Below are 23,119 nucleotides of genomic sequence, written 5' to 3'. Positions count from 1 at the left end.
CACCCCGCCACACACCTACCCTGCAACTTCTTGGAGAGGGCTCCTGTCTCCGCTCCAGACTTCCTGCAGAAGCAGCCCCCTACTCCTGCCCCTGTGTGCCTACCTCCTCTTCACTACAGGCGGGAACTCTCACCCCTGTCCCATGACCTCTCACACACCAATCCCCACTGGCTCCCCTCTGCCTACAGCATGACCACCACTCCCTTCAAGCTCTCTCACTAGTGTCTGCCCCCCATGGGGTTGGCTCCAGGTTGCAGGAGCAGAAGGAAGTCTATGGTCCAAGCATCAAGAGTGTCAGCTGCTGTCCCCACAAAGGCAGCAGCAGAGCTACTGGCCACTGACAGGATTTCTGGGCCCTTGTGTTGGTCAAGCCTTTGAATCCACCTGCTCCAGCCCAGAGAATTCCAAGGCCATGCCTCCCACATGCCAGCCTACATCAGGGCACCCTGCTTCCATTTTTTTTTTCCTCTTGCTGCTCCTGAGATGGAAAGCATATCAGACCTGACTAGGGTGAAGGTGCGGTACAGTCCTCATCTCCAGCCATGTAAGCTGTCTTCTTGGAAAAGGATAGGGAGTTCGGAGGACTGATGAAGCTGTTTCTGAATGGTGACAAGGGGAGAGGGAGGGTAGTCCTCTAGAAGTAGTTGGATTGGAACCACTGGGTTACAGGGAGGGGTAGTCTAGGGGTAAATGGCACTGGAGACTTAGAAGGAAAATAGAATAAGTGCCAAAGTGATTGACCTTGTTGGTAGGAGAGTGATAGCTGGAACAGGGGTCTTTGGAGTGTGAAATAGTGAAAGAAATCTGGTGTGGCTGGGGCAATTAATACCAAAGGCTAGCATTAGACTTGTCAGAAAGGAGAACTTGAGAGTTCACAGGAGGATGGGAAGAAATGGTTCAGAAACCTTATGAGAAAAAGCAGGAGTCCCAAAGTTAGCTGGAAGGATTTGATATGTCTTCCCGTGAAGAAGTGAGGGTTCTGACCTAGGAAAAGGAGGCTGATCAGCAACTCTGTTCTCAAAGCGCACATTTAGAGTTTCAAAGACACAAGGACCAAAACCATCCTGGAGGTAATTTTTGAAGGAAGTAGTAGGATGAAAGGAGCATACGTGTGCAAGTGAAAAAAATCTATAGCAGCCCCAACAGAAGCTGTGGGCCGTGCACACAGGGCTCCTCTGCATCATTCAAAGAATGGAACATCTAGCACTGACCACAGCAGTTTACTCTTTCCAGAGGGCTATGTGCCAGGCACAGCGCTAGGAGCATGACATGCATTATCTCATGGAATCCTCTTGATGGTCTTATGAGTTGGTATCACTATTCCAATTTACAGATAAGGGAACAGGTTTAGAAAGGTGAACTAACTTGCTCAATGTCACATAGCTTTTTAGTAGAATTAGGATCTAAATCCAGAGTCTGACTCCACAACCTATGCTCTTAATCACCTCTCTTCAGCTTCTCCACAACCTACAGGAAATCCAAAAGAGGATGTCAGAGGATACGTTCCTAAATCCTCATTCCGTAACATAGGAGAAAAGAGGGGCCTCTCTTGTGAAAACTGGAATGACCCATACCGTGAGGGCACTTAGAGATGTTCCTCTTTGAAAAGAACCATTCCCAGATATGGCAAGATCTTTTATTTGCTGTGTGTTTGGGGTGATTAACAATGGATAGTCTTATCTCTGGGATGCCTGTAAAAAAAAAGAGACACCTGCCCCCAGCCCCCCACCCCTAACCTCTGAGGGGCAGCCATGTCTCTAGGACACTGCAAGGAGACCCTGCCCTGGGGTCTGAGAGAAACATCCTCCACACCAGGTGCCTGTTTGCTCTCCTGGAGCCTCTGGCCGTCGCACCCTACTGCATCTCCTTGGTTTGGCTGGGGCACAGGATTAGCCATCCCCAGGAAATGCCTCCCTCCGGTCCAGGCAGGGATCCCAGCGTACACACCCCTGGAGAGAGTGTGTGTGTGTGTGTGTGTGTGTGTGTGTGTATTACGGGGCGGGGGGAGATGGTGGAATGCTTCCTTCTCTCCAGGCCAGGGAGAGTTCTGGGGACCACCTGGGGGCCCTCACCCCACCCCCTCCTTGCTGGGGAAGTGCCCAGTCCAGTGCCCCTTCCCCGGCCACCCTCCTCCCCCTGGCTGTGCGGGGGCATGAATCAGCTCTCACAGCTTGTTAAAGCTAGACCTCTTGTTTTCATGCCCTCACCTCAGGAAACAGAGTTACGGCTTTTCCAGCTCCACTCAGCAGGGGGCCAGGGTCCTCACTTTATAAACATCCCCAAGCCTGTGAGAACAGAGGGCACGGAGATGGTGTAAGACAGGCGCCCAGGGGAGAGAGACAGAAGCTAAGGCTCAAGGAGAGGAACAGAGAAGAGCCAAGGAAGACGAGGCCAGAGCAGCCTGAACGGAAGCCAAGAAGGGTCCGAAAGAGCTGTGCTGCCGGAATGGCCCCAAGGACACCCTGGGTGGGACAGGCTGCGGGAACTCGGGGAGGCTGGGGGGTCATCTACTTGGTGGTATCTCTGCTCCTCCAGCACCCAGGAGTCCACAGCAAGTGCTACTTCCAGGCTCAAGGTAAAACTGGGTGAGGCATAAGGAAGGATGGGTGCAGAGGGCACTGGGAGGAAGGGCTCAGAGGTGGTCCTGTTGCAGCAAACCCAGACTCCCTGGAGCTGGGACAGAGGAGAGACCACACGTAGGGGCAGCGTGCCCTTACTCCTCCACTCTGGCTCTAACATTTCCTGTTCTTCCCCAGCCCCCTGCCACTATGAGGGGAAATATTTCACCCTGGGCGAGTCTTGGCTCCGCAAGGACTGCTTCCACTGCACCTGTCTGCATCCGGTCGGTGTGGGCTGCTGTGATACGTGAGTGACCAAAGGTGGCCAGAGAGAATGGCTCCGATATGAGGGACTGAGAGCTGGCCAGGGTGTGACTAGATTGCTCTGATGTGAGAACGAACGGAGTAGCAGTAAGAGGCTGGCTGAACCGACAAGAAGGTGTGAGAGGCTTCAGGCTACAGAGAGAGGGGAGTTAGATGGATCTGGAGGGAAAGTACTCCTGCTATGAAATGAAAAAAATCCATATATGGCAGGCAAGAGAAATACTGCAGGGCCGGGGGCACTGGGGAGACATGGGAGGAGTGCTGGGGAGGGGATGAGGCGCAGGGAGAAAGGTGGACCTTCACTGTCTTGACCCTTCCCCCATCCTTCGGTTCCCCAGGTCCCAGCATCCTATCGACTTCCCTGCGGGCTGTGAGGTACGCCAGGAGGCAGGAACATGCCAGTTCTCCCTCGTGCAAAAATCTGACCCTCGGCTGCCCTGCAAAGGGGGAGGGCCCGACCCAGAGTGGGGCTCAGCTAACACCCCTGTGCCTGCGGCGCCTGCTCCCCACTCCAGCTAAACACAACTGACTGCCCTTCTGCTGACCGCCCACTGCTGCTGCCACTTCCAGGGAAACCACTAGCAGCTGCTGATTTATTCTGAATAAATAAGTTAACGCTCCAGCCGAAAGCCTGTCTCTCATTATCTGTGCCACTGGACCCCAGGTGGGAACAATGGGCCCTACTAGAGCCCAGGGGCTGAGTTCTCAGGATCCTGAAGAAGGCTGTGCCACGTGGGTCAGTTTCAGATGGTTATAGTGCTGGTGCTGGGGCCAGGGGCCGCGTAGGAGGCCAGGGTAGGGCTTGTAGGCAGCACCTTGATGGGCAGGTCCCAGCTGAAGGTGTCCACAGGCACTTGCTCAGGTCCCGTCCAGGTGGCGGGCTCAGGCTGTTCCACAGGAGGTAGGAGCACCAAACCGGGTTCTCGGGAGGTGACAAACTCAAAATGCAAACGCCACTTCAAGGATACTGAGGTGGGTGGGGGTGGGGGTGGGGGGGGGAGATAAAGGCAGAAGCATTTAGACGCCAGGAGTAAAAGCCAAAGACAGGATGTGGTTAGTAAATTAGAAAACAAAAACGAAACCCTGTATTCAGGAAGAGCAGGGAAGTCATGGGGCAGGGAGCCAGGATTGAGAATTTCGCTCAAGAAATCTAGTGTGTTGTCACTGGAAACATGACAATAAGGACAAGAGCATCAGGTACCTAAGAACCCAAGTGTGGGACAGTCAGGACTTGGTAGCTTGAAGCAAATGCTCTTTGGAATCAGAGTGAGGAATCAGAGATAAGTGCACCACAGGGTCCCAGTGGGCAGGGGGAGAGGAGATCTGCACAGCTGTTAAGAATTTAGGGGTCCGTGCACCCAAGAAACAGGTTGAAGTTCTGAGGAAGTGTTAAGGGTCAGAGGTTGGATGTGGAAACTTCTGGGCGTGTGTTAGGAACCAGGATCCATTATACAGTACCAAAGCACAGCATTTTACCCTGGGCTCCCCTCGCCCCCAACAATGGTCAGGGTCTCACCAATGGCTGTGCAGAAGCCTGGGGTGGAACTGAGAGGGATGGGGAGAGAGAAGCTGGTTCTGGTTGTGTGTAGGCAGGACTCCTGGTGCCGGGCATGAGTGATGTGGGACACCGAGGGGGCACCTCCTGCCCCGCGGCGCCGCTGGTACTCAGGCTGCACACGCTCCTCTGTCTGTAAGCTCACTGAGAACTGCGATCAAGAAGACAAGGGTGTGTAGGCTGGCACAGGGACGTGCTGACTGGGCGGGAGGGCAGCCCAACCTCATGCTGTTTTACCAGAGGGCCCTGGGTGACACCCACTTCTCCATGCCACCCGTCTCTGCAGGCCCTCTCCTTCCACCCTAACCCTTCAGGCCCAGTTCCCCCAAAGTTCCCGCTCCTCTCTCACCTGCAAACAAGCTACAGTTCCTTCCCCTAAGTTTAAGGTCCCCACCACGTCCTCGCCAAGTCTGTATACAGATTTGAAGATGCCAAATGTCCCAACTTTTCCTCGGCCATCACTGATGTTGTACAGATCTGGGGAGAGACGGACACAGTAAGCCTGGGGTCCATACTGGGGAGTCCAAAAGGTGGGCCTTCCTTTATAATCATGAACTATCTGTGGGTCCTCAGAAGAATGTGGCGGTTAGGAGAGTCTGGCTCTGAGACAGGAATACTACAGGGGAGGAAGGGGCGGGGCAATTCTGGAAGGATCCTCACGGAGGCTGCGGCAGGATGTGGCAGCCATGAGGCGCTCCCCAGCCAGCTCGGTGAGCCATGAATCCTTCTTCCCACCTTCGTCCTCCTCCAGGAATGGACTGGATGGGGCTACAGCCTCATCCTGGGGAAACCGGACATCTTGAAGGCCTAGAGAGAGAGTGAGTGGAGAGGTGGTGGGAGAGAAGAGCAGTGGTTAGGGTTTTAGATGCCAACCGTCAATGTTGAAGGTACAGGGCGCCACAACTGAGGGATAGGCATCTCACCTGTGCTCCAGGACTTTCTCTCCCCAACTCCCTCACACCTTGACTAAGATCAGGAAGCTTCCCTCCAGCCCCTTTCACAAACTCTCTAAAGAGCATTACTGCTTTGGTGAGGCTCTTCCCCAGCCCCTCCCTCCAGGAACCCTTGCTTACCAGTGAGCACAAGAACCCTCAGAGGGACCCTCAGTAAAGTGATGGGTGAGTTGACACGCTGACAGCCAATGGTCAGTTTGTAGACATACTTGACTGACTGACCCCGAAACGAGGGTGGTCCCTCTACAGGCAGCACTTCGCTGTAGGAGTCTGGTTGGGAAGCAGTAGTCAGGGCAGCTGGAAGTAGCCAGAGAGGTCCTCCCTCCAGGAGCCGCAGAAGGCAATCCAGGGGCGCGGGGGCAGTCACTCACATGATTTGGACTCTCCAGGGTCTAGCCTCAGGTCACAGAAGAGGATTTTTGGTGGAGTGGAAAGGATACATTGACCTCTCTCACCTAAAAAATAGAAGACGGCAACTTAATAACCTCATTGTCTAGCGCTGGAGAAGGCTAGCACAGCAAGTGAGGGCAGTAAGCACTGCCAACACAGGGCAACCCAAACTAAGCCACTCCTTTTTCCTCAAGGTGAGACAGGAACAGCTTTACACCACCTAAAACAATAATTACACTCCACCACATCCCCAGTAGGACAGAGACTGTAATGACCCACCGGAACAATCTGACAACTTCACCATTGGGTAACAATGATTCCATCCCTCTGAGGGCAAAAGCCCCATCTCTAACCTCGGTGTGGAAGAAGGACAGTCTGGCTCTCAGGCTGGACATCTGGCTGACTGGAGTCGGGGGGAGGAAGTGCCACTCGACTCTCACTGGCGTGGAACTGGCAGTGGATTTGGGCACTGGCCCAGGCCAGAGCCTCACTATGGGAGCAGGAAAAGAGGGCATCAGAGGGGAGTTCCTGACCTCACAAACGCTCTCCCAAACTCCCTACCACACTGAGAAGACCAACAGAGAGGTGGCTGTCATCCGGATCAGAGAATCCAGAACCCCAAAGAGAAACCATTATACAAAGAGAAGTATACCATAGGTAGCAGGGGGAGGAGAGAGGAAAGGCGAGCTGAGGGCTATGTCACCCACATCTTCTGTTAACTAGCCCTTCCCTACAATGAGAGCACAATGAACAAGGTGGTGGTGATGTAGCCACAGGACGATCTGAGCTCTGGCTCAGCACTACAGATACCAGGCTTCCTCCCAGAAGGGCCGCTTTCTTCAGTACCAGTGTCCCCACCTGGATGCAGAAGTGGCAGTTGGGGGCAGGGGATTGGTGACTGTAACCACACACTCCAGGGCCTCCCCTGCCAGAAACACAGGACCTCTGCTCAGCTCTGCTACCACTTCAATCATGGCAGCTCCGGGATCGGATCTAGAAGGAAACAAGGCGTATCAGAGGTCAGTACCATGGCAGGGAAGGGTGTCTCGGGCGAGCCTGGGGGTGAGGACCGAGGAAACGGGCGTTCAGTACCACGGTGTCAGAGGGAAGCGCCCAGGTTTGGAGTGCGGGAAGGCGGAAGGCAGGTACGGCGGCAGCTGACCGGGCACTGCAGAGGGAGACGGCGCCGCTTAGGGTCCCAGCCCCCCGCCCCTATCGGCGCCAGGTCATCCCCTCTCTTCCCGGCCGGGACCCCCAGGCCACCCCCGACCCCTTCCCTGGAGGTTTCACCTCCCAGCCCGGGGCCCCGGCCGCCCGGCACCTCGCGCCCAAGCTCGGATACCCCTCAGATCGAAACAGGGGGCCAGACTGAAACAGGGTACCCGGTGCCTCGAAGGCCTCGGCCGCCCGCCCCTCCGGGCCCGGGCCAAGTGCGTGGCCGCGGCAGAGGCGGGACTTCCCTCCGAGTCCCTTCCGGCCGGAAGCGCCGGGCTGGCTAGGCCGGAAGGGGCTTGGGTGGGCCGGCCGCCCTGGGTCACCTTCCCAGGGGCTGGTACCCGGGCGCGGGCGCCGCCCCGGACACCGGCCGGCGGGACCTGGCGCCCACCGCTGGGGGGCCTGGTGCCGCGGCCCGGGGACGGGGCCTGGGCTGCGGCGAACTCCCAGGCCGGTCCCGGGGGCGGTGCCTGGAGGGCCGTCCCCGGGGGCTCCTCCCCTCTCCGTGGGCCCAGTCGCCCTTTGGCCGGGCCAGCTAATCACCGCGGCCCAATGACGTCGAGACCCGATCCTTCCCGCCCAGGACCCAGAGAGACAACCGAGGGTGAGACCGTGGCGGCTTTATTGCTGTCGCCGCCGCCGCAGCAGCAACAGCTACCTGGTTGCACGGAGACACCAGCTCGCTTCAGCTTTCCCCCGTGGCCCGCTCTCCTAGACAACACCTAACAACCATCCACGTCCGCATCTGGGCTTGGCTGGCCAGATACTTGGTACCAGAAAGCTCGGAAACTGAAACCACCTAGGTCCTGGAGACCCAGGATCCGGGGAATATGGGAACCGGAGTCCCAGCCTCGGAGCAGACCAGCTGTGCCAAAGGGGATCCACAGGCTTCTTGCCCTGAAAATGGCACGGAGGCTGTGCAGGTTACAGACTGTCCAATCCCTGAGGACAGTCCACCCCAGCATGAACAGGGTTACAGCAGTGCGGAGGACTCCGGGCAGCTGATGGCTTCCTACGAGGGGAAAGCTAAGGGCTACCAGGTGCCTCCCTTTGGCTGGCGCATCTGCCTGGCTCACGAGTTTGCAGAGAAGAGGAAACCCTTTAATGCCAATGACATCTCGCTGAGCAACCTGATAAAGCACTTGGGCATGGGCTTGAGGTGAGTCGATCCCATTGCCTAGAGGACCTTGTGCCTCACTTTGTTCCAGCAGAGGCAGGAAAGGGTGAGAAAGCAGGAGGGTGCCTTGTCCTGGTCAGGTGGCCCCTATTCCCAACATCATCTAAGCCCATAGTTTTGGAGGGTTAGACCAGGTCAGGTCTCTTTGCAACCTACTTCCTTCCAGTAACTTGTCTTTTTAGCAAGAAAGGGCATTTGAGCCTTGTAGTAAGCCTTACAAATCTAGGCTCCCTCTCAGGTGCTCTCTCTTCTCTGAAGACTGCCCTTTGGGATTAGGTATACTTTGTGACAAGGTAGGAAAGATACTCCGGCAGTTTCAGTACTGATACAATGTTGTCTTCTGGAAGGAAAGGGTTCTCAACTCCAGATCCCCCTAAGCAACTGGAGTATTCACTGAACCTCACTCACTTAGGCACAGCATTTAATAGTCCCAACACCCTTTGGCTTCTTTCCTCAAACTCTGGCTCCAGGGAGTGGTTGAGAACCTGCCTGCTCTCAACCCTAAGGAGAGGGTGATGAAAGGTAATATTCAATCTATTCTGGAATAGATGGCCCCTGATATAAAAAGCAAAGAAGACCTTTGACCAGAATGGCCCTGCCTTAGGTGTTCCTAGAGATTAGTTATAATCTTCCAGAGCATTTCCAGGTCCCCCACCCCAGCAAGGGGTTGCAGACAGGCTGAGAGTTTATCCTGTAGGAGGCTGTAGGACTCCTCCGGATCCTCACTGAGTGTTGGGGACCAAGACCCAGTAACAGGGACAGGTGCCTGTGAGGACAGAAAGCATTACCCTGAGGTCATCCTGAGACAGTTGCCACAGTAAACACAGAACTGCAGAGGGAGGCTTCAAGTATGGGAAACCTAGCTTTGACAGCCTCTTAAGTAGAGATTCCTTCTCTTCTGCGGTCAGTGCTGTGGGGCTGGGGTGGAGAGCCCATGGACCTAACCCAAGCCCTTGGCAGTGGGGAGGGCCTGTTGCTGCCTGGGTGTCTGACTCCTCTGACAGTTCCTCTGGGTGCCCTGTACCAGAGCACAGTAATTCCTCCAGGCTGCTTCTGAAACTGACTCGGCTAGTTTTGACCCTAAAAGGCTTTGGGTCAAAACAGGATCTGGGGCCAGGGTATTGAGAGAAGCACCTTGGGGTATATGTGGTGGGAACACTGAGGACAAGAACCTGTCCATGGGCATCTTAGCCCTTCCATCCCTAAGTATAAGCTGAATCACAGATGCCTGAAGCTGTCCTCACCCCTTGGACTCAGATCCCCATCCCAGGACAGGTGGGGATCACTGACACACGGGTTTTGAGATGAGATGAGGTCCTGCACTGAGGAGAATGCAGGGGTGAGACAAGAATTCTGAATGATTAAGTTGAGGTTGAAAAGGACAAATAGATCAGGAATAGCCAGCTGCTCATTGGTGTGAGAGAAACATAGGCCCTAAGAGGGAGCTGAATTGGGGGTACACTGCTCAGGAGCCCCAGTAAGACAGAGTTCTCTTGGCCTCAGAATGGTAAGAACTCAATTTTGGTTGCTCTCGCTTTCAGCCCGAATCCATTCATTCAGTAAATATGTACTGAGTGCTTGTTCTGCGCTAGACACTCCTTTGTTCTGCTATCTTCACATCTTGCATTTCTCCCTCACTGCCCTAATCGGAGCTGTGCCCTCCCTCCATTTGGCAATCCTTTCTGGCCACCAGTTTCAAAGTCCAGTTTCCTCTAAGCTGCAAAGAAGAGCTGCCTTCCCACCATCCCACTGTTCATCTTCCCTCCGTCTCCCCTCACTCCCAGAATGTACCCTCCCTGTTCTTTAATCATATTTCTCCTCCACTTGCTCCTGTCCCTGTTCATTTCTCTTATGTTCCACTGTTTGTACATACGTTCTTTACAAACCCAGCAAATATTTGTTGACTGCAGACCAGGTGCCCTGCCCTGTACTTGAAGCTGTGGGTAATAAGCAACAAGTCTTTGTCGCTGTCCCTTTCCCCATGGAACTGAAAAGTATGTCAGACTCACATGAGGAACACTAAAGTAACAGGACAGTGTCTGATCGGGAGCTGAGATAGTGTACGTACAAGTAATGATGATATGTGACATGTATATTCCACTTTGTAGCTTTCCTATCTATTGTGTCATTTGTGACCTTAGAAGGGCACAGGTGTGCCAATAGAAGGGTATCTATTGTGCCCTTCCAACCATCTGTTGAGGTAGGGACTTGAGGTAGGACTCTACTTCAGCAGGATTACTTACCCCATTACATGGCTATCAGCAGTGTGCTTGAACAATGGGGATAAACGAACTGGTGAGGGAGGAGAGTGGAATTGGGAGAGAGTCCGGCAGGAAGGGGTTGCTTAGTGAGGACCCACTCTGAATGGAAATTGTAGGAAGTAAGATAGGCTGGGGCTTTCCTGGTGGCTCAGATGGTAAAGGATCTGCCTGCAATGCAGGAGATCTGTGTTCAATCCCTGGGTGGGAAGATCCCTTGGAGAAGGAAATGGCGACCCACTCCACTATTCTTGCCTGGAGAATCCCATCGACAGAGTGCCTGAAGAGCTACAGTCCATGGGGTCACAGAGTCAGACACAACTGAGCGACTAACACACACACACACACACACACACACACACACACACATACAAGATAGACTGAGACAGATGTCAAAGCCTTGAATCCCAAACAGAATCATTTGCCTATTGGATACAGAGCTGTGATAAGATCAGGATATGTTGGGGGTTTTAGAAGGTTTTTCTGGGATATAATAAGAGAACAAATTAGAAAGCTTACAGTTTAAATGCTGAACTTAAAAAGAGACAGAAAAAGAAAAAAAAAGAAAAAGACTTAAAAGAAGATGGCCCAAAATGTATATGGGTGGGATTTTTTTCACCTTCCACCTAGTGCATTCTCCAGATTTTCAACCTTTCATAATCAGAAGAAAAATCATTTTAAAAAAGAAGCTACTGCAGCAGCCTATGCCTGTTTGAAATTATGTACATGTCCTCTAGAATTTGCTTGGGCAAATCTTTATCCATGGGCATTGGAACCCCTTGGTTTCTGCATTGAAGCCGTTCAAGTTTTGTCAATGGCACCCCACTCCAGTACTCTTGCCTGGAAAATATCACAGACGGAGGAGCCTGGTAGAGTGCAGTCCATGGGGTCGCAAAGAGTCGGACACGACTGAGCGACTTCACTTTCACTTTTCACTTTCATGCATTGGAGAAGGAAATGGCAACCCACTCCAGTACTGTTGCCTGGAAAATCCCGTGGACGCAGGAGCCTGGTAGGCTGCAGTCCATGGGGTCGCTAAGGGTTGGACACGACTGAAGCGACTTCACATGCCTGTTTATGGGGTGGGGGTGATTATAAGTCAGGAAACTAACTGGCCCTTTCAGCACCTCAGACAGAAGCTCCTGGAATAAATTAAATCAGTGGTGGAGTTAGAGGTGAGGAAAGATCAGAGAGCTCCTTCTAAGGAGTAGAAAGGAGAAACAAAGATAGTCCCGTGCCATGACTGGGGGTGACTGGGAAGATGAGAGGACCTTGAACTACAGAGAAGTTGAGAGGAGAAGTTTGAAGTGAAGGCAGTGGGTCCTTGGAACAGTTAAACATGGGAAGTCACAGTGTCCAAAGAGAGAGAGGTGACTGCAGCCTCTTGCCCTGACCCACAGCACCCCTTGCTCCTCAGGTACTTGCAGTGGTGGTACCGTAAGACCCAGGTGGAAAAGAAGAAACCTTTCATCGACCTCATCAACTCTGTGCCCCTGAGACAGATCTACGGTGAGCCTCACTCCAGTCCTGCCCAGTCAGAGAGAGCAGCATCCAGGCCCACTTGGAGCTAGGCAAAGAAGCCTTCAGCTTCTTTAAATTGCACTGACCCATTCCCTAGGGTTCCCCCACCCCAGCTTTATTGAGATATAACTAACATAGAACACTGTATAAGTTTAAAGTGCACAGTGTGTGAATTTGATATTCTCCCCTCACCCCCCACCCCAGGTTTAGGGGAACCCATCTCTATAGTCTAGAAAGTGAGAAATGCGCTCTTTTTCTTCTCCCGTGCCCCTCTGACATCTTGATTCTTTCTCTAGGTTGTCCGTTGGGTGGCATTGGGGGAGGCACTATCACCAGAGGCTGGAGAGGCCAGTTCTGTCGTTGGCAGCTTAATCCTGGAATGTACCAGCACCAGACAGTCATCGCTAACCAAGTAAGAGCCAGGAGGTAGAGCAGAGGTCCCGGACAATACCTCCCAGGCAGGAATGGTCTCTTGGCTAGTGTAGGATGTGGCGATTAGAGATGTACATGATTCCATGTAGTATTTTCAGGATGCTTTCTGTGTGCCAAGCCCTGTGCTGGAGTGTACTATAGGAATGAGACACTCAGAGTTCATGTTCTTTGAAAGAGAAAAGGTACCCCTGGTGCCCTTTATTTCTCTAATAAATGCCTCCCACCTGCCTTGCTGCCCCAGCTCCACTGGTTGAGCCTGTCCCCAGCCACAGAGAGTCAGACAATTCCAGGATCACTTAACCTGCTTGAAAGATCAGAAGGGAAAACAAACCAAAAGTCTGCAAATGCACAGGAACAGAGATGCATGCACAGAGCACCTACTGCTTGCCCTGATTTGCCAGCCGTCAGCCACTTCGTCACTGCTAGGCCTTTGATTGCCAGAGGCATGTGGGCTACCTTTCATCATCTGTCTCTAGTGCCCTCCCATGTTGAGTTGTCCACCAAGTTCCTACTTCCTGTCTGAGGGAGGCCTCCAGCTCATCTTCAAAGGAGAAATGACTAGCAGACCTTGAATCCTATTAATGACACTGCCCTTCCTAGTTCAGGTTCACCAACCCTGCCCAAGGCCCCAGGCTTCCTCTCTGGCTCATCCCTGAGGTATCCTGAGGCGAATGCCTTCCAGAATCATGACTCTTTTTTTGTATAATATTTAATATGTAAAGATAGTTCTACAAGGAAGTACCATTATTATGCCCGTTTTACACATGAGGCAACTAAGTACCATGCCCAAGGTCACATGGTTGGTAAAGGGAAGCAGTGGGATTCAGAACCAGTTTTCTCTGTGGTTACAAGCCTGTAATGTTAACCATTACCTACTATTCCAACAACATAAAAAAAAATTATTTGATGTATACATTAAAGATATTAGGCGTACTTTGAACCGAGGGAGGAGATATTAACCCCTCACAGCCTGTACCCTCCAGAGCAGTCAGGGAGTCAGAATGTAAACACATTATCACATGCTGGACTAGAAGGGTAGGGGGCACACAGGAGAATGGCTCACTGCTTGAGGGGAGAGATGGCATTTGATCTAGGCCTTGAAGCCTGAGGGGTATTACCAAAAGGAGAATGAACATGCGCAAAAGCATGGAGAAGGAAATGTACTGTGCTCAAGCAACAGTATTTGATATGACCAGAAATATAAGGGCTTGAACAAGTAATGAATCTGATGGGCCGGGAGGGGCCACCTCAAGAATGAAACTTTGAAAGCCAGGTAGGTGAGTTTAGATTTTAGCCTGAGGGCCACGGGAGTCATTGAAATATTATAAACACAGACTAATATATCTTGAGTTCTCTGTAAGAAAGATCAGTCTGAAATCCAGATGGGATGGGGCAGAGATGGTGCGGGCCAGTCTTAGGGCAGTTAAGACCAGAGCAGTGAGAAGGGAGAGCAAGCAGGGAGAAAGATGGAGAAGGCACGATTTGCAGTGATTTACTGAGTGTAGGGGGAAGGCCTGTGGACGTGGGTCACCACTGCAGGGTCTGGCAGGGGAGAAGCCACTCTGGGAAGGGGTCTCGTTTGAGATACCTGTTACCCCATTCCAGCCCACGTACCTTCTTGTTTAGTTCACAGTGTGTTTGCGCCGGAGAGGACAGACGGTGTACCAGCAAGTCCTGTCGGTGGAGCGCCCAAGTGTCCTGTGCAGCTGGAACTGGGGTCTATGTGGGTACTTTGCATTCTACCACGCCCTCTATCCCAGAGCCTGGACTGTCTATCAGCTTCCTGGCCAGAACGTCACCCTCACCTGCCGCCAGATCACACCCATCTTACCCCATGACTACCAGGTGAGGCTCCCCCTTGGTTTCCTCTGGGCTCTCCCTTCCCCAGGATCTCTCTCTCCTGGAAGTGTCGTGACCTGTGCGAGAGGGGTGGGGCATGAACTTCACACTGGTTTCCTAGGACCACCAACCAATTGGTCTTCTGTCTCCTAGTAGACAGGCAATGTGGGGAGATGCAAGTGGAAGACACTATATTAGCGGGTATCTGAGTCAGCTCCTCGGTGCCAAGGACTGATCCTGGGAAGTGGGGCCGAAAGGCTACACAGGGGCCATCTGAGTCTGACCTTCTGCTCCCAGGACAGCAGCCTGCCTGTAGGAGTCTTTGTGTGGGATGTGGAAAATGAAGGGGATGAAGCCCTGGAAGTGTCCATCATGTTCTCTATGCGGAACGGACTTGGTGGTGAAGACGACGCCCCCGGGGGGTTGTGGAATGAGCCCTTCTGTCTGGAGCATGATGGGGAGACTGTTCAGGGGCTGCTGCTGCATCATCCAACCCCCCCGAATCCCTACACCATGGCTGTGGCTGCGCGACTCTCGGTATGGAGGCGCCTGCCCTATAGCATTGCCCTGAAGCCCTGCTCTCAGCCTGACCCCTGAGCCCAATCCACTGTGATCTCTTCACTTCTTCAACTCCTGAGTCCCACCCTCACCGTAGCCTTTGAGCTGGTGGAACTTAGAGGCGGGAAGATATAGAGGGGAGTTAGTCAGGAGCCACGCACCTATGGAGTTTCTCCTCACAAAGTCTTTGACCCCTTAACAGGCAGACACAACGGTAACCCACCTTACAGCCTTTGACCCTGACAGCGCCGGGCAGCAGGTGTGGCAGGATCTACTTCTGGATGGACAGCTGGACTCCCTCGCTGGTGATGGGGGGTCTCACGGGGAGGTGGAGGGAAGAGAGAATGTCCCTGTCTTCAGAGCAGGGCTGGGAGGCCTGGTAACCAACAGGCCTTCTTCCTATGTCAGGGATCTCTGTGGCCAAAGTGGGTACTCACTCATTTTGTGCTTCTCTCAGGAAAAAGTCTCCCTTCGCAGAAAGGAGTGGGCATCGCTGGGGCTGTGTGTGTTTCGGGCAAGCTGCCACCACGAGGCCGGCACCGCTTAGAGTTCTCACTGGCTTGGGACATGCCCAGAATCATGTTTGGAGCAAAGGGCCAGGTCTACTACAGGTGACGGGAATGCGAGTGTACACGGATCATGGTGCTGGGGGTCTGAGTGGAGCCCGTGTTCTCATGCCTCCCCTTCTGTCCACCCAGGCGGTACACAAGGTTCTTTGGCCCAGACGGTGATGCAGCACCCGCCCTCAGCCACTATGCCCTGAGGCACTATGCCGACTGGGAAGAGAAGATCTCGGCTTGGCAGAGCCCGGTATTGGAGGACAGGTGCCAGTGGAGCCCGTCTCTTGCCTTTCTCCCAGGCCCTCACACTTTCACTAAGACTCTGATTCACTCTCCACCACCAAAGTCAACAGAGGTGGTCTGGGATTCACTTGGGACCCCTACTTCACTGAACCCCAGAATCCTTCCTTTCCTGAAGTGCCACCCTCATGAGACCATTACCTCCTCCTGCCTCCCCAGATCCTTGCCTGCCTGGTACAAATCTGCACTGTTCAATGAACTTTACTTCCTGGCTGACGGGGGCACAGTATGGCTGGAAGTTCCTGAAGACTCCCTGCCAGAGGAGCTGGTGGGCAGCATGGGCCAGCTCCGCCCCCTCCTGCAGGAGTACGGCCGGTTTGCCTACCTTGAAGGTACGGGCTGCCAAGGGGCGTGGTGTGTGTCCATGAGGCCAGTTAGTGCCCTGCCCCACGGCAGGAGGATGGGTTTTGCCTATCCCAGGGTACTGGCTAGAACATGGAGTGTGATGGTGCCCTACACCCCAATTCTAGAGGTGCAGCTAGGCAGGGCAGTATGAAGAAGCAGCAGGAATTCTGGCAACGTGTTGTCTCCTTCATTTCTCCAGGCCAGGAATACCGCATGTATAACACATACGATGTCCACTTTTATGCTTCCTTCGCCCTCATCATGCTCTGGCCCAAACTTGAGCTCAGCCTTCAGTATGACATGGGTGAGGGTCCCTTTTGTTCCCCTTCTGCTTCTCAGTTCCCCACAGCCCTGAACCTTGGTGGTCCCTGATGCCTCTTCCACTCAGACATATGTGGATCCTGCTCACTTGAGTCCCACACACAGTTCTGTGCGCCACCCCAAGCCTACCCACTCCCTGCCCCGCACCCCCCCTTGTGTATCTGCTCCCCCAGCTCTGGCCACTCTCAGGGAGGACCTGACACAGCGGCGGTTCCTGATGAGTGGGGTAACAGCGCCTGTGAAGAGGAGGAACGTCATCCCCCATGATGTTGGGGACCCAGGTACAAGCCCCTCCAGCACAAGGGTGTGTCTCTCCCTCCGTTTCTGCACCCTCCACCTGAGCCCACTGTGCAGATGACCACATTTCCTCCCCTCCCCAGATGACGAGCCATGGCTCCGGGTCAATGCGTACGAGATCCACGATACTGGAGACTGGAAGGACCTGAACCTGAAGTTTGTGCTGCAGGTCTATCGGGACTATTACCTGACGGGTGACCAATGTTTCTTGAGGGACATGTGGCCTGTGTGTCTGGTAAGGGACATGTGTGCAGTGGTCTGTGTACAAGTGGCATGTTTCTGGGTGTCTGGGGAAAGCCCAGCTGGCTACTGTTGTCTTTTCTTAGTATCTCGGTCTTCAGTATCTTGATCCCTCTTTAGGCCGTGATGGAGTCTGAAATGAAGTTTGACAAGGACCACGATGGACTCATCGAGAATGGAGGCTATGCAGACCAAACCTATGATGGATGGGTCACCACAGGCCCCAGGTTGGGGGGGTAGGGATTTCCAGGGCCTGAGGTGGGGAACTGGGCACCAAGGGATTGTGGGCTCAGTGTGCCTATTATACTGTATGAGAGTGGCTGGAGCTGCCAGGCTGATTCCCCCAACCCGTGTCCCTCATCAGTGCTTACTGCGGAGGACTGTGGCTGGCGGCCGTGGCTGTGATGGTCCAGATGGCTGCTCTGTGTGGGGCACAGGAGGCCCAGAATAAGTTTTCTTCCATCCTTAGCCGGGGCCAGGAAGCCTATGATCGGCTGCTGTGGAATGGTGAGTTGGGGAATCCTAAAGAATCTCAAGGCAGCTCTGGGAGGCAGGAGACTTACTGTGTCCTCCCTCTCCAGGCCGCTACTACAACTACGACTGCAGCTCTCAGCCTCAGTCCTGTAGCATCATGTCTGACCAGTGTGCTGGCCAGTGGTTCCTAAGGGCCAGTGGCCTAGGAGAAGGAGACAGTGAGGTGAGAGACTAGGAGAAGTCCTAGAGAAAGCTGAGGGTTTTTCCTGGGGGTGGGAAGCAAGTATAAAAGACCATGTTTCTTCTCTGTCCCTCTAGGTTTTTCCTACCCAACAGGTGGTCCGTGCTCTCCAAACGATCTTTGAGTTCAATGTCCAGGCCTTTGCAGGAGGGGCCATGGGGGCTGTGAATGGCATGCAGCCCTGTGGTGTTCCCGACACATCCAGCGTCCAGTCTGATGAAGTCTGGGTGGGCGTGGTCTACGGGTTGGCAGCCACCATGATCCAAGAGGTAACTCACTCCCTTCCCCGGCTCTCTGCCATCTGTACCTTGGCTATCAGACTTCTGATAACCTAATTCAATGCCATCTTATCCATCCAGAGAGCCTCCCACCTTCCTTGGCATGCATTCTATTGCCTGTCTTCAGGCTTCTGCCTGTGAGCCAAATTTATCTCCCCCACTAGCCAGGAACTCCCTGAGGGCAGAGACCCTATTATCTCCATCTGTCCAGCTGAAATAGCTATTCAAGGGTTGCCAAGTAATGACTTCCCCCTCTCCCTTACAGGGCCTGACTTGGGAGGGCTTCCGGACAGCTGAAGGCTGCTATCGTACTGTGTGGGAGCGCCTGGGCCTGGCCTTCCAGACTCCTGAGGCGTACTGCCAGCGGCGGGTGTTCCGCTCACTGGCCTACATGCGGCCACTGAGCATCTGGGCCATGCAGCTGGCCCTGCAGCAGCAGCAGCAACATAAAAAGGCCTCTGGGCCAATATCCAAACGGGGCACAGGACTATGCACCAGGCCCAAACGTGGACCAAAGGAAGCCATGGCAAACCCAAGCCCAGAGTGAGCCGTGTGAACTGTGGAAGGAGGCGCTAACAGCCCAGCCTTTAGCCTGACCTTTCCTCTGCCACCACCCCCACCTCCCCGTCTCCTGCAACCCTGAGCCACCAGGACAATCATGCCCTCCCTTCTACCTACCCACCATGCCAGTAAAGAGGGGTTGAGGGTGAACCATGCATCAGAATCACTTATTTATTTCTTTCTTCACCCCATCCCCTCACTGCATGACGTGTTCAGGGAGGTCATCTGATTCTCTTACGCCCTTTCATGGGGTGACAGACATACACAGGTTCAAATAAAAGACCCAGAAACCCAGTGAGTGTGGTGTGTTTGAGTCCTTAGGCTTCCTGACAGGGTACAAGACCTGAGGCTAGCCCTCTCCTACTCCCTTTCCTCCGAACACAGACTAGGGGGCACCAGACTCTGATAAGAGGGCCCCCACATCCTCACATCTAGCCTGAGTATCTGCCCTGCAAGATAACAGATGTGGGGCTGGGAGTAGGGAGCCATCCTTCCTCTCTTGTGAGATTTGCATGCAGGGGAGATATGGAATCTGGGCAGGAGCACCCTGAGAAACCATCAGGCAGTGGCAATTGCAGGGGAGGCTCTGCTCTAGGAGCCTGGGGCATGAGATGGAAGAGGCAGCAAGAGTTGCTAGCAGCCTGGAGCTCAGGGTTCAAGCTGTCCTTTGGTACCTCTGACTGCAGGGCAGGTGGCTCCAGCTGCGGGGGGTCCTCGCTGGGGAGGGCACGAAGCTGACGGGACAACACTGAGGAGACAAAGCCTGTTCAGGGGCAGGCTGGGGCTCTCCCCTAGCCCCTCCCTAGTGGTATCCTCATGGAGCTCTCACCTCTGTGCTCAGCCGGCAGGCTCCCCCTTGTGTCCGAGGAGTACATAGCAGGTACGAGGAGGAGACAGAAGGAGAACAGTAGAACCTGGAGCACAGGAGAAAAGAGATGAAGAAGGGCTCTGCATTGCACCCCTCTCCCTGCCACCTGAGAAAAGAATATCTCCTTCCATCACCATCCTCACCAAGACACAGGTGCTGCTGCTGCTGGCTTTGTTTGCTGTCTGAATCACCATGGCCTGGAGTCTCCTCAGCTGATCCAAAAGGGACCTATAAGGGGACAGTGAGCACCCCCAGCCTGGCACCTTGCCATACAACAAAACCCTCCTGTTAAGGCCATCCTCTCTATGTGTGCTCTGGATCCTCTCTTACTTTTTGCAAGTGATCTCTTCTGTGACCAAAATATCAGACCTCATTAACACAAACACACACGTCTCTGCCCTGACTTAAACTTCTTTTGCAAACCCCTTCAGTGGTTCTCCACTGCCTGATCAGCTCTGTACACAATCCTCACCAGGGATTATATTCTCTACCTTCTGGCCCAACTCACCTATGTTAGGGTTCCAGCCAGACTGGACTAAGCTGTGTCCTCTCTGCCTAGAATGCTCCCCACCCCCATCCCAGAATCATATCTACTATCAAATGCCATCTGCCACATGAGATCTTACTCCCTCTCTTCCTTCTTAATACTTATACTTGTGAATTTATTCCCTATTACTGTGAGCTTCATGGAATCAGAGACCCATTAAAGACCAAGCATCAGACCTTATACGTGAGAGATGCCCTGTGAGAAATCAAGGATGGAGCAGGAGAAAGATTGAGACAGTATTAAGTGGGAGGGATGAGAAAAGCCTGATGTGAAAGAGTTTCTTACAGATTCTGTTCCTCCAGGAGCTGTACTTTGTTCTGTAGCTCCAGATTCTGGGCTGTGTATTTCAGGACCCTGGAGGAATAACAGGGATGTGGGGACATGGCCTGTATCCTCCCTTCAAAAACCTCATACTTCCAATTACCTGTTTCTCCCACCCCCAAGTCCAGCTCCCTTTCATACCTGCTTTCTAAACCCCCCACATACACCTTCTTCTTCCTGCGGCTCTCTTGAGCAGACTTTTTGTTTCGAATCTTCCTCCGCACCCGTTTCAGAACTTGTTCCTCCATCTGGGAGAAGACAGGAAAAGGGATCCCATCAGAGGTACATTAAACCAAAGAGTTTGAAGGCAACCGAGTTCAATCTTCTCAAAGCATAAATTCCTTCTACAATTTCCCTGACCAATAGGCACTCTGCTTCTGTCTGAATGCTTCTGAGGACCAGGTGTTAATGTCCTCACAAGCCAAACCATTGTAACAATTTTATTAAATAATAATTTTTTTAAAAAACCTTCCTTATCATGAGCCAACATCTGCCTCTGTTATTTCTACCTGTTGGACTTACCTAGCACCTAATCTCTGGGGCTATAATAGAACAAAGGTCTTCAGCTATTTTAAAGCACTTGACATTTCTTCAGAGTTTAAAAAAAAAAAAATGGGCAAAAATTTTAACTCATCATCTTATCTCTTCTCAGGATGGACTGCATCTTCTTAATATTTGTCAAAGATAATAGGCTCAAAACTTAAGAAGCTTTTTGGCCAATATAAAGGAAAACAAGATGGTTACTGCCCTTCTAGTGGCAACACTATTAGATAACTGGTATCTAATGATACAACTGGGCTTCCCCAGTGCCTCAGCAGTAAAGAAAAGTGAAAGTGAAAGTGAAGTCGCTCAGTCGTGTCCCACTCTGTGCGACCCCATAGACAGCAGCCTACCAGGCTCCTCCGTCCATGGGATTTTCCAGGCAAGAGTACTGGAGTGGGGTGTCATTGCCTTCTCTTCTTCTTCAGCAGTAAAGAATCCGCCTACAATGCAGGCGACTCAGGAAACAGGTTCCATCCCTGGGTCGGGATGATCCCCTGGAGAAGGAAATTGTAACGTACTCCAGTATTCTTCTCTGAGAAATCCCATGGACAGAGGAGACTGGCGGGCCACAGTCCATGGAATTGCAAAGAGTTGGACACAACTTAGCGACCAAACAACAACAACAACTGAATCTGATGATACAGCTTCTAAACCCCATTCTCTTCCTTAGTAGCCATATCACACTGTTGACTCAACTTGTACTTTTTTTTAGCCACACCTCGCAGCTTGTGGGATCTCAGTTCCCAGATCAGGGGATTGCACCCTGGTGAGACCAGGATTGCACCCTCACCCTGAGCAGTGAAAGCACAGAGTCCTAACCACTGGATTGCCAGGGAATTGGCTCAACTTATATTTTTAAGAAATTAAAATTCAGCTAACCTTTCTGTTAACAGACATTGATTTCATCATAGTATCACAATACCGTGCGTGTGAAGCTGCCACTCATTGCTTGAAACTCCAAATTTTACATTTATTCTTGTTATACTACTTAATCCAGCCTTGATGAACTCTAATACTTAATTTACTATTCAGCTACAGGTAAATTAGCATGAAACCAGTGAAATATAAGTATCACAGCCCCGTGGTTGTACAGTACTTTCCAAATCCCTTTACTAATATTACCCTGATAATTTTGAATTCTTAGTTAAAAAGAACACCAAAACTTATACAAGCACTACAAACCAGGATCTGTCCTTGCAAGCAGTATACTAACCACATCCTCCAGCTTCCTACTCAAAAATGTGCTAATCTCTCACCTCAGTTCTTTTTCAAGTTACTGATACAAAATTAACAGAACTGGCCTACTTGGAACACACAACCCCCGTCCCCACAATGGGAGACTTACCTTAGTGAGCGGAAGCATCCCAGGCAAAGTAAGCCCCTCCTTCTCCAACAGCCTTTTCTCCTCCTCAGTCAGTATCAGCCTAGCAATCTCCTGCGGTTCCGGAGAGGTGGGCAGCAGAGTTGCAAAGGGATTTCAGAAAGTAACGCGGAATACTGCCCCGACCCGCGCAATACGGGAATAACCCTCCTGTAAATCAAGTCAAGTACCTGATCTGCCGGCTCCTCCACACGCAGTGGAGTCATCTGAGCCCTCTCTTTTTCATAGCTCTCATTATCTGCAAAAGGGCAAATATGAATAGTCAGGCCCTGGAGTCCTCTCCTTTCCCAAACTTCACTTATTTCAGGCTTACCGAGATCTATGGAGACATGCTCTTGTGACAGAGAATAGGTGTGGTCATGCTGGACAAGACAGGGGTCAGAGTTGCTGAAAACGTTCAACACTGCTGGGGGACTCGGCAGGCAGCTCAGGAAATCCTCCACGTCCCAGTCGCTCAGAGACTGCACAGGGTTCAAATTAACAGGCTTTGACCATCACCACCCCCTGCCTCAGGGACACCCCGCCCACCAACCCGCCTCACGCCTCCCCGACTCAAAGCCCCCCAACTCACCTCAGAAAGTGGCAGCTCCCAATCCGGCGGAGACGTCAAGGCCTCGTCGGGCGCCGCACCCAAACCACCGCTTTCTTCTAGCAGAAAGCCTAGCAGGTCGTGGTCACCCGGGTCCAACGCCAGCTCCATATGAGACATTTACGGAAAAGATGCGCAGAAACACAGGAGTTCACTTCGCCACCCGGACCCTATCCCCAGCCAGGCGTAACCGCGATCGACTGTCAGTCGGCCCCACCTATCGGCTCTCCAGCGGCGTTTTCCTCCTAGCTGCAGGCGATGGCTCTGAAACCGGGACACGCCTCCCAGACTCCACTCCCCGCTAGACTTCCAACAGAACACAAGTGACGAACATACCCGCGAGGCATGCCGGGAGTTGGAGTCCCCCCACCCGACCCCGACGCGGAGGCGGCCGCAGTACGCGCCACGTCCAGGGCGCGATGCAAATAGAGGGGACATGCCTTCCGCCCCCGCAGTTCCTGAGGGCGGGCATT

General features: G+C 52.8%; 4 protein-coding genes across 9 annotated transcripts; 2 read left to right on the top strand and 2 right to left on the bottom strand.

Annotated features, from left to right (window-relative positions):
* Nucleotides 1-1,622: 1,622 nt before the first annotated feature.
* RGP1 (RGP1 homolog, RAB6A GEF complex partner 1) lies at nucleotides 1,623-6,767 on the bottom strand. Of its 4 annotated transcripts, XR_002181281.2 has the most exons (10): nucleotides 6,639-6,767; nucleotides 6,134-6,270; nucleotides 5,762-5,845; nucleotides 5,511-5,660; nucleotides 5,098-5,244; nucleotides 4,787-4,914; nucleotides 4,399-4,588; nucleotides 3,698-3,849; nucleotides 2,208-2,285; nucleotides 1,623-1,949 (listed from the first exon to the last, which is right to left on the bottom strand). XR_002181281.2 is itself a non-coding variant. In XM_019966178.2 (9 exons), exons 1-9 carry the CDS (start codon nucleotides 6,752-6,754, stop codon nucleotides 2,268-2,270), a joined length of 1,122 nt encoding a protein of 373 aa, XP_019821737.1. In that variant the 5' UTR covers nucleotides 6,755-6,767; the 3' UTR covers nucleotides 1,623-2,267. The 4 variants fall into 4 exon arrangements, 2 of the variants coding, with proteins under 2 accessions (XP_019821737.1, XP_070650833.1); XR_002181280.2 differs by having other exon boundaries at nucleotides 2,208-3,849; XM_019966178.2 differs by having other exon boundaries at nucleotides 1,623-2,285.
* Nucleotides 2,446-3,401, top strand: MSMP (microseminoprotein, prostate associated). Its single transcript, XM_019966180.2, has 3 exons — nucleotides 2,446-2,575; nucleotides 2,757-2,865; nucleotides 3,221-3,401. Exons 1-3 carry the CDS (start codon nucleotides 2,446-2,448, stop codon nucleotides 3,399-3,401), a joined length of 420 nt encoding a protein of 139 aa, XP_019821739.2.
* GBA2 (glucosylceramidase beta 2) lies at nucleotides 6,686-18,691 on the top strand. 3 transcript variants are annotated; one of them, XM_070794730.1, is made up of 18 exons: nucleotides 6,686-6,799; nucleotides 7,579-8,154; nucleotides 11,848-11,939; nucleotides 12,248-12,363; nucleotides 14,010-14,228; nucleotides 14,520-14,759; nucleotides 14,983-15,085; nucleotides 15,238-15,391; nucleotides 15,479-15,604; nucleotides 15,800-15,972; nucleotides 16,185-16,289; nucleotides 16,480-16,587; nucleotides 16,687-16,838; nucleotides 16,964-17,070; nucleotides 17,208-17,350; nucleotides 17,425-17,540; nucleotides 17,636-17,827; nucleotides 18,102-18,691. In XM_070794730.1, exons 2-18 carry the CDS (start codon nucleotides 7,826-7,828, stop codon nucleotides 18,381-18,383), a joined length of 2,757 nt encoding a protein of 918 aa, XP_070650831.1. In that variant the 5' UTR covers nucleotides 6,686-6,799; nucleotides 7,579-7,825; the 3' UTR covers nucleotides 18,384-18,691. The 3 variants fall into 3 exon arrangements, with proteins under 3 accessions (XP_070650831.1, XP_070650832.1, XP_019821728.1); XM_070794731.1 differs by lacking the exon at nucleotides 6,686-6,799 and having other exon boundaries at nucleotides 7,436-8,154; nucleotides 16,687-16,772; XM_019966169.2 differs by lacking the exon at nucleotides 6,686-6,799 and having other exon boundaries at nucleotides 7,436-8,154.
* CREB3 (cAMP responsive element binding protein 3) lies at nucleotides 18,555-22,974 on the bottom strand. The gene is made up of 9 exons (XM_019966171.2): nucleotides 22,629-22,974; nucleotides 22,371-22,518; nucleotides 22,228-22,295; nucleotides 22,022-22,111; nucleotides 20,275-20,381; nucleotides 20,098-20,166; nucleotides 19,409-19,493; nucleotides 19,227-19,311; nucleotides 18,555-19,145 (listed from the first exon to the last, which is right to left on the bottom strand). Exons 1-9 carry the CDS (start codon nucleotides 22,764-22,766, stop codon nucleotides 18,829-18,831), a joined length of 1,107 nt encoding a protein of 368 aa, XP_019821730.1. The 5' UTR covers nucleotides 22,767-22,974; the 3' UTR covers nucleotides 18,555-18,828.
* Nucleotides 22,975-23,119: the final 145 nt, after the last annotated feature.

The sequence above is a fragment of the Bos indicus genome, chromosome 8 (genome assembly GCF_029378745.1).
Source record: "Bos indicus isolate NIAB-ARS_2022 breed Sahiwal x Tharparkar chromosome 8, NIAB-ARS_B.indTharparkar_mat_pri_1.0, whole genome shotgun sequence".
NCBI lineage: Eukaryota > Metazoa > Chordata > Mammalia > Artiodactyla > Bovidae > Bos > Bos indicus.
The sequence above is the reverse complement of the archived record's forward strand: the minus strand, read 5'-3'. Positions and strand labels throughout refer to the sequence as shown.